This window comes from Pseudophryne corroboree, chromosome 1 (assembly GCF_028390025.1).
Source record: "Pseudophryne corroboree isolate aPseCor3 chromosome 1, aPseCor3.hap2, whole genome shotgun sequence".
Classification (NCBI taxonomy): domain Eukaryota; kingdom Metazoa; phylum Chordata; class Amphibia; order Anura; family Myobatrachidae; genus Pseudophryne; species Pseudophryne corroboree.
The window spans coordinates 896,709,880-896,727,284 of NC_086444.1; the positions used below are offsets into that span (position 1 = coordinate 896,709,880).

General features: G+C 45.8%; 1 protein-coding gene across 4 annotated transcripts in view; it reads right to left on the reverse strand.

The window, feature by feature from the left end:
- Window positions 1-17,405, reverse strand: part of PRSS12 (serine protease 12) — a 363,418-nt gene that overhangs the window by 318,557 nt on the left and 27,456 nt on the right. The window contains exon 1 of one of the 4 annotated variants that reach the window (XM_063920222.1): window positions 13,149-13,218. The exons of the other annotated variants lie outside the window; for them this stretch is intronic. Coding sequence (XP_063776292.1) covers window positions 13,149-13,158 — 10 coding nt within the window. The 5' untranslated portion in view covers window positions 13,159-13,218. Of the gene's footprint in view, window positions 1-13,148; window positions 13,219-17,405 lie in introns of those variants that run through there. 4 annotated transcript variants of the gene reach the window in all.

A 17,405-nucleotide genomic window follows, 5' to 3' on the forward strand; every position in this document is an offset into this window, starting at 1 on the left:
TCTTGGTGAACTGCAGAAGTCGACCTCCTACCCTGGGATCCCCCGCCATGCAGCAGGCCTGTCTTGTTTGGAAGCAGGCTGACGGGCGGCCCAGGATTGTTTAGGTTTGGGCTTAGTGGATTTGGAAGCACGAGCCTGTCTCGGGTATGCCTGACCTTTTGCTTTCCCTGGAGGTTGAAAAGAATGAAAAGTGGTAGTCTTAGCCTTAGGAGCAGAAGGATTAGTACTTGGGAGAAACACAGTCTTAGCAGTCGCAAAGTCAGTCATAATCTTGTTCAGATCCTTCACAAATAGGATGTCTCCCTTAAAAGGGAGCACCTCCAAGGTCTTTTTGGAGTCCAGGTCCACATTCAAGGACCTCAACCACAGAAAGTGAGCCAGTATAGATGTAGTAGACGCCTTGGCCGCCATTACACCTGCCTCAGTGGATGCCTCCTGAATATAGTGGGAGGCGGTGGTAATATGAGACAGATATTGTCTGGCAGTGTCAGAAATATCCTGAGGCAGCTCGTCCTCTAATGCCTGAACCCATACTTCAATTCCTTTTGCAGCCCAGGAGGCTGCTATAGTGGGTCTATGTACAGCACCGGTAAGGGAGTAAATAGACTTCAGGCATCCCTCCACACGCTTATCCGTCTGTTACTTCAGTGAGGTGACAGTGGTGACAGGCAGAGTAGATAACACCACAAGAAGGGCGACATGAGAGTCCACCGGCAGTGGATTTTCCCACTTGTTACTCAACTCCGCAGGAATAGGATAAAGAGCTAGCATCTTTTTAGATAGGGAGAATTTCTTTCCTGGAGAAGACCAGGATTCCTGACGTATGTCGATTAAATGGTCAGAATGTGGTAAGACTACTTTAGTAACCTTCTGACGTTTGAACTTATCAGGTTTCTTAGATGCAGTAGTGGGATCTACCTCATCATCAATTTGTAGAATCAGCTTAATAGCCTCCTCTAGGTCAGGAACATGAACCTGAGTTGTAGGTTCCTCGTCAGAAGCAACGGTATCAGTGTCTGACGGATCAGTATATTCCCCATCCTCATCAGAAGAATTATCTGAAATATTAGTGGATTGTGAGGAGGAAGCGGACCACTTAGATGATCCCTTGACCCCAGAGGGATGTGGGGTAGACTTTTGTCTCACCAAAGATTGATTTAATTGTTGTATCTGGGTAGACAGAGTGACCGCCCAGGACAGATTAACTACAGGGAGAATATGTGGCTGCAAAGACACAGGAGGTCCCACAGGAGGCGTAAGACATGTCACAAGCGTATTCAGCATACTTGAGAAAGCTGCCCAAGGTGGCTCCTGATTGGCTACAGGAACTGCGGGCTGACTGGGAGATGTATGGCACCCAGTACAGAAACCATCAGGTACAACGTCTCCCTCAGGTAAATCCTTAGTGCAAGCACTGCATGATGCAGAAGCGTCCGCAGATTTCTCGCCCTGTGTGGCAGACATTGGGGTATATTCAATAAGAGTCGGGTCCATTCCGACATGCAGATGTCGGAATGGACCCGACAACCCCTATTCAAAAGAGCGGCCAAATCCGACTGTCAGATTTGGCCGCTCCCGGTGTCTTGTCCTGCCGCTGCTGTCAGCGGCTGCCGGGTACACCTGAGAGCTGTTCCACTGAACTGTAAAATGTAAAGTGATCGCTTACGCTATGCAATTAATTTACTTTCGGGTTCAGTCACTCTAAGTATCCCCCTAATGTATTAATGGGGTGTAGCAGCAGATGTCTCAATATCTGCTGTCGCCTCTGCTTTTTGATCGGCACAGCAGTCCCTATATAAATATATGTGGACTGTAATATTGATAAATTCTTCATCATGACTTTGGATAGCTAATTACATTTTTGACAGATTTAGCCATTCACAGTTTTTCACAGAGAGGGAACCTTCTGTGACTGAACCCAAAAGTAAATTAATTGCGTAAGCGATCACTAAATTAATTGCATAGCTATCAAAAGTCATGAAGGTTTCCTCTCTGTGAAAAACTGTGAATGGCTAAATCCGTCAAAAGTGTAATTAGCTATCCAAAGTCATGATGAAGAATTTATCAACATTACAGTCCACATATATTTATATAGGGACTGCTGTGCCAATCAAAAAGCAGAGGCGACAGCAGATATTGAGACATCTGCTGCAGCACCCCATTAATACATTATGGGGATACTTAGATCATGTGGAAATCCTCAGAAAATCACAGTTGCTATTAATAATTAAGCCCCTGAGGGCCTCACATTAACCACAGGGCTCCCCAGATGGTATGCGGTTAAAATACCGCCCATCAGGATCTCAGCTATCTCAATACCAATCCCCCTCAGACTATGAGCAAGAAAATACATTTTGGGGTTAGAAATCAATCTATACAGTACACACCATGACAGACGGATAACCTGATAGACTTTTTTTTTTTTGCAAAAAAATTCCAACAATATTTACTATGCGGTGTTAAGAATATATTCATCTTGTTATTGCTTGCTACTTCACATCTCTACATCTAAAGCATAATAAAAGTGCTGTGTTTAAGAACTTCACAACACTAAGCAAACTCTGTTGACAATAAAGCTCTCAGTAAAAAGGAGAGGTTTCATCAACAGAGAATTTGCACCACAATGATGAGACAAAGCAGAAAAATAAAAGGATTTTGTTTTCGTTATAGCTTTATTTTTCATGCCAAATCTATATTTGCAGAGACCATATTTCTTTGGAATCTGCTGAATGGCTGGCTGCCACTGGTATTTGGAAAAAAGATTTCCATCAAACATGAAGGAAAGTCAAATAAAGAGGAATATTAAAAAGTAACAGTTTTTGGAGCCACCAGCTAGGATGGCACAAAGAAAAGCATGTATACAGTACATATGCCTGACAGCTTTTTTTTTATTAGTTACTGTAGGTTTTGTGATGCCATGTCTACATCAAAGAATAGAGGTTGGGCTCCTGTGTTCCTCAAAACTGGCCACTTTAAAATAATGATGTCCTGAATGAAAGTGAAAATATCCTACAAGAACACAAATGTGGACAGTTCAAGGAGGACACAGGGATTAATAAGAAAATATGGCGCAAAGAAACCTAAATACAGATGTCCTAGATTATATCATTTTATCTTGAGCTATTTTTATACACTTACCTCAATAGCCTTTTTAAATTATTACTCTGTTCCAGGATTCTCTGCTATGTCTTGCTGAAGCCTGTGTGCTGTTTTCTCCAGTTGAAAACACAGCAGATGTAACATACTTCAGTTCGTACCTCCAGATCATTTAATGATGAAGGCAGAAAATGACATTTAACCTAAGTGGTGTATAAAACAGCTTCTAAAGTTTTCAAATATTTATGGTATAATAAATAATATATGATAAATGTTGGACATTGGAATGTCATAAACAACTTCATCCATTACTATGGGTAGATTTATTAAATATTCTAAAAATAAAAAATAGTGATGTTGACCATAGCAACCAATCAGATTCTGTCTATCATTTCTCCATTTTTTAGAAGCTTTAGTAAATATGCCCCTTATCCCTGTAGACTTTGGTTTAGGTAAACCCAGTAGCATATCTATAATGGATGCAAGATGTGCGGTGTACCCATTAAATCAACTTACCCTGTGTCATTTCCCAAGAGACATTGCAGATGCGCTGTACAGTCTGGAATAATGCTAGTCATCAGCGCATGCACCAGCGTGAGAGTGTCCAACCCGGATATTGCACATGGGACCCCTGCTCTCATAACCTGTCCCTGGATAAGCCTTCTAGATTTTCCAGCTGCAGACTCAAAAGACTAGTACAGTACACTAATTAATTTTCTCTTTTGGGGGCATGAAATGATTATTGCTGTGTAGCCTCCATTCCAGTTGTGGGATGATAAAGGCCATATCTGCCTACTTTTTAGTCCATGAGAGCAATACTAAGGAGCAAGTAGGGAAAATTTGCATCCTGGACCTGCCCTCTGGTGTGCAAATGTGAAATTTTCAAGTTACAAGAAATTAGTCACAAGAAGATGAATGAAGTGACCCAATCTACCCTCTTTACAAGAAGAAGAAGAAGCAATATTTAGGACAGTGACCAAACTCTCCCGGAAATCTGGGATGACGCCTAAAACACATGAGTTTCTCGAATGTTCTGAGAAAGTAAGGCAGGTAATATGGTGAAGATGTACTCTCTCATGCACCTGACTCAGGAGATCATCTTACCACCCAGTCTGGGCAAGTAGGCAAGTAATCTGGTGAAGTTACTCAAGCATCTGACTCAGGAGATCATCTTACTCACCCCCCAGTCGGAGAAAGTAGGCAAGTAATCTGGTGAAGATTCACTTTCTCATGTATCTAACTTAGGAGATCATCTTACTTACCACCCAGTCTGGGCAAGTAGGCAAGTAATCTGGTGAAAGATGCACTCTCTCATGCATCTAACTTAGGAGATCATCATATTTACCAATCAGTCTGGGAAAGTAGGCAAGTAATATGGTGAAGATGCACTCTCTCATGCATCTGACTCAGCAGATCTTCTTACTCACCACCCAGTCTGATAAAGTAGGCATGTGATACAGTGAAGATGCACTCTCTCAAGCATCTAACTCAAGAGATCACCTTACTCACCACAGAGTATGGGCAAGTAGGCAAGTAATCTGGTGAAGATGCACTCTCTCAAGCATCTAACTCAGGAGATCATCTTACTCACCGCCCTGTCTGGGAAAGTAGGCATGTGCTATAGTGAATATGCACTCTCTCAGGCATCTAACTCAGCTGATCCTCTTACTCAGAACCCAGTTTGGAAAAGTAGGCAAGTAATATGGTAAAGATGCACTCTTTCATTCATCTGACTCAGGAGGAGATCATCTTATTTACCAGCCAGTCTGGGAAAATAGGCTAGTAATATGGTGAAGATACACTCTTACATGTATCTGACTCAAGAGATCATCTTACTCACCAGCCAGTCTGGGAAAGTAGGCAAGTAATATGGTGAAGATGCACTCTCTAAGCATCTAACTCAGCAGATCCTTTTACTCACCACCCATGTCTAGCTTAGTCATTCATCTCAAGCTCAGTAGTTAGATCACTGGAACAGTGCTATGTACATTCAGTTTTACTAACAATTGTAGTTTACATATGGAGCGATACAGGTCTACTAAACCTTTATAGAACCAGTTGATATAAGGAATGGGCACATACACTTTTCTCAGATTAAATAATGCATAACCAATTTTAATCTGCCTTGTTTGGCAATGGATCATTCTGGGCTGGGGTGGTTGGGTGGTCACCTGGTGACACTGTTCTTATAAGCAGACCAATGCAGCGGCTTTCACTGACACACCCACAACACTTCCCTATCACATCATAGTTATGTTACTTTCTAGTCACCACCCAAGAAACCATCTGTCCCAATTGCAACAATGCCTTTGAATGTACTCTGTACAACGCATGCACCATAGGACTTTTTAGAATTTTTTATTGAAAATAAATTGCTCCACTACATGAAAATCAGCATTGTGTGCAACTCTGAATAAGGCCCTTAGTGACAAAGTCCTCATGTATTTCAGTAGACATTGAAATTACAAATCTAAAGCTTTCGCATCCTGGGGTCAGTCTATTCAGTTGTCCCTAAGGTTTTCCCTGTGCCCCCGAGATCACCTCTTCATTGGGCATTGTCAGGAGTAGTGTCAGACTCAGTACTGTCACTAATCAGACTTTATCATTATGAATTCAATCTCTTTTAAAGCTGCATGCCTTTTATAGTGGCAACAGGGGTCTTAGGACGGGATGTACTAAGCATCGCTTTGGCAATGTGGTACATCCCACCACTTACCGTGTCTATACTAATCGCATATGTACTTACATATGCAATTAATATCGCAAAGGACAGCTCTTCTGATAAGAGTTGCCCTTTTCGATGTTGAGACTGCTGCATGCCCAGATGAACGTGGCAGCCACAGGGGGTGCTTGGAGGGTTCTAATTGCCCATAGGGTAGCCCACAGGCTACCCTCCACATCCAAGACCCAGAATGCATTACATTTCGGTGCTTAGTTTCATATGGGAAATGCACACAAATTCCAAAAACAGGCAATTTCGAGGTTTTGGCAGCACCTTATTGAGAAGCTGTTACAGCATCCAACTGTTAGCTCTTGTTCTAGCTGTTCTCCTGATTGACTCATTTTTAACTAATCTGCTTATTATTTTATCCTGCTGTCATATTGTTTATGATTACTGTTTGCTGTTGCCCCAACCCTTACTGTTTATAGACTACTTTATACTGCTAAAAGCGTGAACCAGTGCTAGCTTACAATTTCACTTCTTTGCCACCTGCCTTGACCATTTGCTTGTTTGATTTCTTAGCTGATGGTCTCCGACTCTGACTATATACAGTGCATCCTTAAAGTATTCACAGCGCTTCACTTTTTCCACATTTTGTTGTGTTACAGCCTTATTCCAAGATGGAACAAATTCATTTTTTCCCTCAAAATTCTACACACAATACCCCATAATGACAACGTGAAAAAAGTTTTGAGATTTCTGCAAAGTTATTAAAAATAAAAAAAATAAAAATCACATGTACATAAGTATTCACAGCCTTTGCTCAATACTGTGTTGATGTACCTTTGACAGCAATTACAGCCTCAAGTCTTTTTGAATATTATGCCACAAGCTTGGCATACCTATCTTTGTGGCAGTTTCGCCTATTCCTCTTTGCAGCACCTCTCAAGCTCCATCAGGTTGGATGGGAAGCGTTGGTGCACTGCCATTTTCAGAGCTCTCCAGAGATGTCAAATAGGATTCAAGTCTGGGCTCTGGCTGGGCCACTCAAGGACATACACAGAGTTGTCCTGAAGCCACTCCTTTGATAAATTGGCTGTGTGCTTAAGGTCGTTGTCCTGCTGAAAGATGAACCGTCGCCCCAGTCTGAGGTCAACAGCGCTCTGGAGCAGGTTTTCATCCAGGATGTCTCTGTACATTGTTGCATTCATCTTTTTCTCTATCCTGACTAGTCTCCTAATTCCTACCACTGAAAAATATCCCCATAGCATGATGCTTCACTGTAGGGATGGTATTGGCCTGGTGATGAGCAGTGCTTGGTCTCATCCAAACATGACGCCTGGTATTCACACCAAAGAGTTCAATCTTTGTCTCATCAGACCAGAGAATTTAGTTTCCCATGGTCTGAGAGTCCTTCAGGTGCATTTTGGAAAACTCTAGGCGGGCTGCCATGTTCTTTTTACTAAGGAGTGGCTTCCATCTGGCCACTCTACCATACAGGCCTGATTGGTGGATTGCTGCAGAGATGGTTGCACTTCTGGAAGGTTCTCCTCTCTCCACAGAGGAATGCTGTAGCTATGAGAGAGTGACCATCGGGTTCTTGGTCACCTCCCTGACTAGGACCCTTCTCCCCTGATTGCCCAGATTAGATGGCCGTCCAGCTCTAGGAAGTGTCCTTGTAGTTCCGAACTTCTTTCATTTACGGATGATGGAGGCCACTGTGCTCATTGGGACCTTCAAAGCAGCAGATATTTTTCTGTACCCTTCCCCAGAATTGTGCCTCAAGACAATACTGTCTCGGAGATCTACAGACAATTCCTTTGACTTTATGCTTGGTTTGTGCTCACACATGCACTGTCAAGTGTGGGACCTTATATAGACAGGTGTGTGCCTTTCCAAATCATGTCCAATCAACTGAATTCACCAAAGGTGGACTCCAATTAAGCTGTAGGAACATCTGAAGGATGATCAGTGGAAACAGGATGCACTTTTGAGCTTCATAGCAAAGGCTGTGAATACTTAGTTTTTTATTTTTAATAGATTAGCAAAAATTTACAAAAGTCTAAAAAAAAACTTTTTTCATGTTGTCATTATGGGGTATTGTGTGTAGAAATTTGAGGAAAAAAATAAATTTATTCCATTTTGGAATAAGGCTGTAACATAACAAAATGTGGAAAAAGTGAAGCACTGTGAATTCTTTCCGGATGCACTGTACAGCAGTGATGTGCAGTGAGGTCTTTGGCTGGGGAGGCACATTTTTTTTATATATATATCTCCATCTGCTCCCCTTCCTCACCTGAGATGTGCCCTGTGCAGGCCAGAGTGTAGGCGCTGCTGCTGCTGGCTGGGAGGGTGGAGGAGGAGGAACGAGAGGGAAGAGTGCTGGCCACTGCCGCCGCATGTACTCCTGGTCTGGGCTTCCCGGGGCCGCCGCTGCTGTAGTGATCCGTGACAGCTACAACAGTAACTGCTGGGTCCCGACGCTGTTTCTCTGCGTCGTGTATGTGTAATCGGACCAGCGGATCCAGCACTGGATCCGCTGTCCAATCACATGTGCCTCGCTGGCAGGGGCGTGCTTTCCCCGCCAGCGAGGCACTTGAATAAGTGCAGCTTTCCCCTCTTTTTCTAATGGGCTTTTATAGCCCAGCACTTGGTCCCGCCCCCCGCTTTGTCCCAGTTCCCACTGTCTACAGGAGGCACTTGCTATCAGTGCCTCCCAAACTAATTAAATGGACTAAAATGATTAGAATAATATAAAGAGGATACATATGACACAGAATATGTGTCTTAATGAGTCTTCTTTGTATTATTTTAATCATTAATGACGGGGAGGCACTGCCTCCCCTGACTGCACGTCCCTGCTGGACGGTGTGGGGGGAGTTGAATAATTCTAATAACTACTAGAATATGTATTTAAATAATTAAAGAAGCTTTACAGGGCATTTCCATTCAGCAAATGTACCCTTTGAGTATTTAATATGTTTTTTTGTTTTGTTTTTTTAAAGTAGCAAAGGAGAATTTGATTTGTTCATCTTTCAGAATCAAGGAAAAGTGGTAATTTTATAACAACATATATACACTATAGTCAGTGCAATATTTCCTCTAAACTGAACTATCTGAAAGGAGAATGTTAAAACGTCAATATATGAGTATTCCTCCCTTAAGGGCTGCATTGAAATCTTTTCTAGCAAGGTCCATATATGAGATCACTTAGCTTATATACAATTCTTAGGATGTTTTCTGCATATTCTTTCAGGCATAGTTTCTAGTATTGTGTGCCTGGGGGCGGGCCTAGGTAAGCACAGTGACTCAACGCTGAGATTTGAACCAAGGTCACCAGCATACAAGTACATTAACACATTTACATGGCTGGATTTACTTCTCAGGAGACGGCAAGTACTTAATGCTCTAAAATCAGACTGCACCACTTATAATAAGTTAAAGGATAAGATACCTATAGATAGCCACTTCAATGCATAGAATATTTAAATTGAATATTTAAACCAGTTAAGCTAATTACATAGTAAAGAAAAGTCATATAAAGGTAGGCGACCTAATTCAGAGCTTGGCCACCATCTTAGCATTCAAGAAGGATTAAATAAAGCCGAAAACTGTAGAGAGGGATTTGACAGTTATTGTTGGGAATATAGTGGGCGTGATTAGACACTAAAGGGGGGTACACACGGAGAGATCCGTGCTTAAAATCTAAGCAATCTTGCTAGATTGCTTAGATTTTAAGCACGGATCTGCCGTGTGTATGCCCTCCAGCGATAGCGATGCGCGGCCCCGCGCATCGCTATCGCCGATGCTAGATTGAGCTGCATGCAGGCTCAATCTAGCGGGTCGCTCACTTCACCGTTGTGTGAAGTGAGCGGCCCCCCGTCGGCTTTCCCCCTCGCTCAGCACATCGCGCTGTGCTGAGCGGGGTGAGAGATGTGTGCTGAGCGGTCTGTGTTAAGATCGTTCAGCACACATCTCTCCCGTGAGTACCCCCCTTTAGAGGTCCATGTAATAAGCTGAGATAAGGGGTCTAAACGAAAAATGCAGGGAAAATCCCTGCAAATATCACTTCTCGATATGCACTAAAGGTATTTCTCTGCATTTTGGCTGCCTGCACTAAGTGAGTGCTAGATGCAGGGGTTAAAGTGAGCCGGAACGGGGCGGAGCTGTGTTCCGTCAGCTCCACTTGGAGACGGAACGCAGTTGCGCCTCCTCCGGCTCACCTCACCCTATGTGTACTGACGCCGCACAGGGAGATGCTGGGCATCCGCTGAGATTTTGTTACCAGCGGCGCCCGGCTCTCCCTGCATAGCGGAAGCTGGTGGCAGGAGCTCAGTACTGAGCTCCGGCTCCCGCTCAGTGCGCGCTATGAGAGGGATGTCATGACGTCTCTCTCATGGTGCTGGGGAGCCAGACGCCAGGAGATCACAGCGGTTGGACGCGGACGCGGGAGCGGGGCTTGGTAAGTATGGTGGATTTAAAAAAAAAACATGTGTGACTATTAGCAGCGCGGCTACGGGTGGCTAACCACTGGGGGTAATCTACATGGGGCAAGCTACAGGGGCATAATCACAGGGGGCAAGCTACAGGGGGATAACCACAGAGGGCAATCTATTGGGAGCAAGCTACTGGGGGCTATACTACAAGGAGGCATTACTACTTAGGGCAAACTACTGGGGGCAAACTACATGGGGCTAAACTACAGGGTCAAACTACAGGGGTGCATTAATACTGGGGGCATAACTACAGGGGCGCATTAATACTGGGGGCATAACTACAGGGGCGCATTACTACTGGGGGCTAAACTACTGGGGGCAAACTACAGCGTCGCATTACTACTGGGGGCAAACTACAGGGGCGCATTACTACTTGGGGCATTACTACTGTGGCGCATTACTACTGGGGGCTAAACTACTGGGGGCTAAACTATTGGGGGCATTACTACAGGGGGGCTAAACTATAGGGGGGCTAAACTACAGGGGGCATACTACAGGGGGGCATAACTATAGGGGCTAAACTACTGGAGGCATTACTACTTGGGGCAAACTACATGGGCTAAACGACTGGGGGCATTACTACAGGCAACATTACTACTGGGGGCAATACTACACAGGGGCATTCTAATGGGGGCACTACTAATGAGGGCATTGTAAAGGGGGCACTTCATAAGGGGCATCACTCCTGGGGACATAAAGGGCACTACTACTGGGGGCATTGCATAAGGGGCACCACTACTATGGGCTCTAGATAAGGGGCACTACCACTGTGGGCACTACCAGTACAGTGGACATTGCATAAGGAGCACTACTACTGTGGGCATTGTAAAAGGGGCGCTACTGCTGACAGCATTATGTGTATTAGGGGTGCTACTACTGTGGGCATTATTACTATTGTGTGACTACGCCCCTTTCTTTTTAGACCACGCCCCTTTTGGGGCCGCACGCCTACAGTACCTACGATACCTTTATTGCATGGGCGCTGGGGAGGGGGGTGGGGGGGGGTGAGTTCCACCACCTCTCTAGGACCACTTTAAGCACTGGCTAGATGGCAGTGCTAAGTGTCTCAGCTGTTACTAAAGAAGACTCAGGTTACTTATGTCTGTTCCAGCGCTGACTTTGTCACCTATAGCTGCCTATAACCATACCTCCCAACTTTGAACTTGGTGCAAGCGAAACACACGCGCGGCTTCGTGGCGCGCGCTCCCGGAAAAGGGGTGTGGCCTAGGTAAAGGGGCGTGGCTTCAGGGAAGACCCGCGATCGCGAGCCACGCCCCTGTTTTTGTCACTAAGGGGGCATGCCCAGCGCTCTGTGAGCCGCTGGCATGCCCCCTCTCCCTCGGACTCCAGTGAATAGACGCTGTGCGCATGCGCACAGCGTCTATTCACCGCTGCTTTGCTAAGCAGGGCAGCGAGAGACAGAGCCTACCAACTGCCCCCCCCCCCCCCCACCGCGGGACACTGCGGCCCGCGGGTGGGACAGCGGGACAGTCTCCAAAAAACGGGACTGTCCCGCGAAAATCGGGACAGTTGGGAGGTATGCTATAACTGCTTCTCCTCACTGTAGCAGCAGGGAGTGAGCTCTCTCAACTTGGGCTGGTTGTTAATAAAGTTTGTTTAAAATAAGAATCTCTCTGCTGCAGCTGCACAGGACAGGACTACTGAGATAGAGTGGGAGATATCAGTAGAGGTGGTAAGGGGTCTATTCACGAAGCAGTGAAAAGTGAGAAGTGAACCAGTGGAGATGTTGCCCATGGCAACCAATCAGCTGCTCCGTACAATTGTATAGTATGCAAATCATAAGTGTTACTTCAATGCTGATTGGTTGCCATGGGCAACTTCTCCACTGGCTCACTAGTTCTCCACACTCTTCACTGCTTCATGAGTAGACCTCTGAAGTGTCTAATGTACTGTACTATTAAGTGCTACTTGTCACTAACAACAAGCCGTAGAGAAAAATCACTTTTCTCAAAGGTGTCTGCAAACATCTAGGGCCAGATGTACTAAGCCTTGAAAAGTGATAAATATCACGGTGATAAAGTACCAGCCAATCGGCTCCTAACTGTCATTTTTCAAACACAGCCAGTGACATGGTAGTTAGGAGCTGATTGTCTGGCAGTTTATCACTGTGAAATTTATCACTTTTCAGGCTTAGTACATCTCCCCCCTAATGATTTGTGCCATCACCATATTAATGTAAGGCAACAGAAAATTACCCAGATGTATTAAAAAAAACAATATGGACACATTTGCTGCTTGTAGTTTTTTCACATATCTGCAAGTATTACCCACCAGTATGTGTGCTCGCCTGTGGCAGTTGCTGGGGTCCGGGCTGCTAACGTGAGATCACGCGATGGCTGAGATCTCACTCGCGCAGTAGTTCTGGTCAGGAGGTCAGACACAGTGCATTAGCACTAGGCTGATGCGCTGTGGCTTTGCTCTTTCACTCACCCACTCCAGCAGCGAGATATTAACACATATCATCGGTACTGCTCGAGAAAGAGGAAAAGCAGGAAGAGCTATAGCAGCACAATCAGTGCCGCTATACAGGGGCTTAGCTATGACTAATGAGGCCCCATAGCACATTTTTCCTTATGTGGGGTTTGTGTCCCATCCGGCAGGCTCAGTATCTCTCCATGCTCACTGATGCTGGGAGGAGCCATGCTAAGCAATGCTACGCCGCGGCTCCTCTCAGCATCAGTGAGAACGGGGAGACAGCCATCAGTAACACTGACAGCAGTTGTGCCTGCAGCAGGAGCAGCACACTGTTGTTAGAGGAGAAGACACGGGGCACAGGTCGGTCTCTGCAGGCAGCATATCCAGGTGCAGGGCCGGGCCCTTGAGGTGACCAGGGCCCCGTAGCAACCGCACTCCCTGCACTCACGATAGCATACCTCCCAACATTGAAGTAGACGAAGGAGGGACATCTTGGCAAGCAAAGTGCGCCCGCGACCGAAAAGGGGGCGTGGCCTTGTAGAAGGGGGCGTGGCTTCGCGGGAGGTCCCGCGATCGCGAGCCACGCCTTCGTTTTCGTCACTGAGGGGGCATGGCCAGCGCTCTGTGAGCTGCTGGCATGGTTGGTTCTATATCGGAGGGGCTGAAGGGACCTTGTGACGTATCTAGGGGAGGAGCTACGTCACCAGGGGGAGGAGCTACGGGCGAACATGGTACCCGAAAAGTACCCTCGCGGGCTCGCTTCGCTCGCCACGCTTCGGGCACGGTGGCTCGCTCCGCTCCGCTTCGCTCACCACCTAATTACTAAAGGTAATAGTTGGTGGCGTGGACAGTAGAGGAACTATCCCGCTGGCGTAGCTCCTCCCCCTTGTGTCGTAACTCCTCCCCCAAATGGAAAAGGTCCCTTAGCCCACTTGATTCTAGCAGCTACCCTGCTGGCATGCCCCCTCTCCCTCTAACTCACTGGAATAGACGCTGTGCGCACGCGCACAGCGTCTATTCACCGCTGCTCTGCTCTCAACTGACCGCTGCTCTGCTCTCAACTGAGCAGAGCAGTGAGTGATCAGGAGCCTCCCAACTGCCCCCACCCACCGCGGGACACTGCGGCCCGCGGGAGGGACAGCGGGACAGACCCAAAAAAACGGGACTGTCCCGCGAAAATCGGGACAGTTGGGAGGTATGCGATAGCTACTCCTATGCCGCTATAATACATCTACCCAAGGGTGAGTCCATTGTCTGTGTTGTCTGCTTGCATCACCGAGGGAGTGACGTACCGTTCACTCACCTCAGTGGGTCTATTATTAGTAACAATTGCGGTAGACGGCAAAGTAGGAGGGGCTTTAATTCCACGCTAAGTGGAGTTTTAGCAAATGGACAGCCTTAATGCAAATAATTATTTGGAAAATGTTATGATTGTTAAAAATAAGGGGAGTATTTTTTAATGCTATCATTTTACAGGCTTAAAAAACATCAGTTAGGAGTTGATTAGTTAGTATTTTATCTCTCTTCAAGCTTTGACAGATGGGGTATCCCCCTAATCTCATCTACTGTATATCCGCTAACCTTCTCTGTTTATTTGACGTACAGTATGTGAACCATTGTTCTTTTCCTGTAACCCTGGGAAATGGAGACTCTGCAAGTGACGACTGAATGAAAATATTGTGGCATCTTGCTCCTCAGAAGTACCATAGCTGTACCATTAGCTGTTAGTTGATTTACTTTTATTATTATTGATAATAGTAGTAATAATAATAATAATAATATTAATCTTATATACTGTAGCGATCTTTCTCCAGTAGGACTCAAGGAGCTTAACAGGTAAAAATAACATGATGCATAGGTTTCCATTTTCAAAACTTAACAGAAATTAAGAATATAATATAAAATAAAAAACATTTTGGGTCGTCGCAGGGTTACTCATCCTACCTACGAGATATCCAGGTGAGGCAACCATTTGAGGCGTGGTAGGATCACACTGGACAGAATAGGAATGCCTGGAATCAACTACATAATGAGACAAAGAACTGCTTGAGAGAATGAACAGAGAGTTAACAGAATACCATGGGTTACTCAACCTGCCCTAGAGCATACTTGCCTACCTGACCTTCTCCACGAGGGAGAAAATGCTCTGTTCCTGGACTTTCCTGGTAATGTATGATTGCCATCACCTGTGGTGAAACACCTTTCTTATCAATTAACTAGCTCATCACAGGTGCTGGCAATCATACATTACCAGGAAAGTCCAGGAACAGAGCATTTTCTCCCTCGTGGAGAGGGTCAGGTAGGCAAGTGTGCCCTAGAGAGTACCAGGCAAGGCAGCCATCCAGGGAGCACTACAAAGGTTACAGTTGGCAGGTTGAGCAATTTTGGAAGTGTAAAAAGGAGAGACATTGCAATAAAACCACAGCGCACATAACAGTCATAATGAAGAGAGATGGGAATAACATGAACTATGTTAATAAAATGATATATATAAGTCCTGATATATGAATGTCCTGCTCTTGTGGCAGCGGTCTGGGCAGTGTGAGATTGTGGTGGTACACTAGTAGGCGGTAAAAATGGCCCTGGCAATCTGCAGTAGAGACAGGGAGCCCATGTAGCTGTGGACACTGGCGTAGCAAGGGAGGTGGTCTCACATCCACTGCAGGCAGGAACCTCCAAAGATGCGGCAGACGGTCCAAAAATTCAACCCGTGGCTTCCCCCACAGAAGTAGGCCGTGACGAAGATCCACAGTCAGTGGCTCTGGGACATTCAGCGGCTCCAGTGACGTCTGAAATGGGACCCTACTGGGAGCGAAGGCACACGGAAAGGTGCTAGCAGGGAAGGGGATCCACAAAAAGTGGTTGTTTGCAGGATGATTATTGCATTGCAAAGGATTTACATTGGGTGGTTGGTTTTGTACGAGTACAATATGGGAAGTAGGGATAACAATGTAACCCTTAGGAGCTGATTCTGAGTCAGATGCAGCCGCATCTGTGCTTGGGTCTCTAGCCATAGTCGTGTCTGTAACTTTATGCTAATACTAATATGAGCCCTTCCATGATGTACAGGTGAGTGGTCTACGTCCCAAGGTTGGGAAATACAGATAATCCATGCAGGGGTGTAGCGAGGGTGGCTCCGGTGGAGCAGGAGCAGACAGCCGCAGAGCAGGAAGTGGAGGAGTAAAGGGGGCACACACTGCCTCATACTCGTATATTAGGTAGGGAACAAAGCAGGCCAGAGGAGACAGCAGGAGACACTGAAAGCCGGCACATGCTGGAGTTCTGTCCGTCCTCTTTATATGACTCACTGTGTGCTTGTAGCTGTGCTGCACGGTTACTTCTGTCCTGTAGCACCACTCTCTGCCTCCGCTACCGTCTATCCCAGCTGCTGCAGCACCCCTCTCGACATTGATGCTGCAGCACCTCTCACTGCCCCAGCTGCTGCTGCAGTACCTCTGCTTCTCAGGCAGCTGCAGCACCTCTCTGCCCCTCAGGCAATTCTGTGACATTATTTTCATTGAGACATAGAGGGATTATCAGCTCTGGGATGGCAGTTTTAGGGAATTGTTTTCATTAAAGCATTGTGGAAATATCAAGTAGGGGGGGCAGTTTTGGTGCAATCATTGTCATTGAGAGTTTGGGGAGAGGGTTCAGGTATGTGGGGGGGGGTCACATTTGGGGCATTATTTTCATTGAGGCATTGGGACATTATCAGATTGGGGTGGGGCAGTTTTGGGGCATTATTTTCAGTGAGAGATTGGAGGGTTATCAGATCTGTGGGAGGTCACATTTGGGTCATTATTTTCATTAAGGAATTGGAGGGTTGTGAGGTCAGGTCAGTCGGGGGCATACAGTATATAGTGTTTTTTATTTATTTTAATTAAACAAGTAAATAGGTAAATACAGCTACTGCCATCACGGCTCTAGTGTAATGTGTATATGGGTCTCTACCATGGCATAACATGTATAAGAGGCTCTACCATGGTGTAACGTGTATAAAGTAGAGATGAGCGCCGGAAATTTTTCGGGTTTTGTGTTTTGGTTTTGGGTTCGGTTCCGCGGCCGTGTTTTGGGTTCGACCGCGTTTTGGCAAAACCTCACCGAATTTTTTTTGTCGGATTCGGGTGTGTTTTGGATCCGGGTGTTTTTTTCAAAAAACCCTAAAAAACAGCTTAAATCATAGAATTTGGGGGTCATTTTGATCCCAAAGTATTATTAACCTCAAAAACCATAATTTCCACTCATTTTCAGTCTATTCTGAATACCTCACACCTCACAATATTATTTTTAGTCCTAAAATTTGCACAGAGGTCGCTGTGTGAGTAAGATAAGCGACCCTAGTGGCCGACACAAACACCGGGCCCATCTAGGAGTGGCACTGCAGTGTCACGCAGGATGTCCCTTCCAAAAAACCCTCCCCAAACAGCACATGACGCAAAGAAAAAAAGAGGCGCAATGAGGTAGCTGTGTGAGTAAGATAAGCGACCCTAGTGGCCGACACAAACACCGGGCCCATCTAGGAGTGGCACTGCAGTGTCACGCAGGATGTCCCTTCCAAAAAACCCTCCCCAAACAGCACATGACGCAAAGAAAAAAAGAGGCGCAATGAGGTAGCTGACTGTGTGAGTAAGATAAGCGACCCTAGTGGCCGACACAAACACCGGGCCCATCTAGGAGTGGCACTGCAGTGTCACGCAGGATGTACCTTCCAAAAA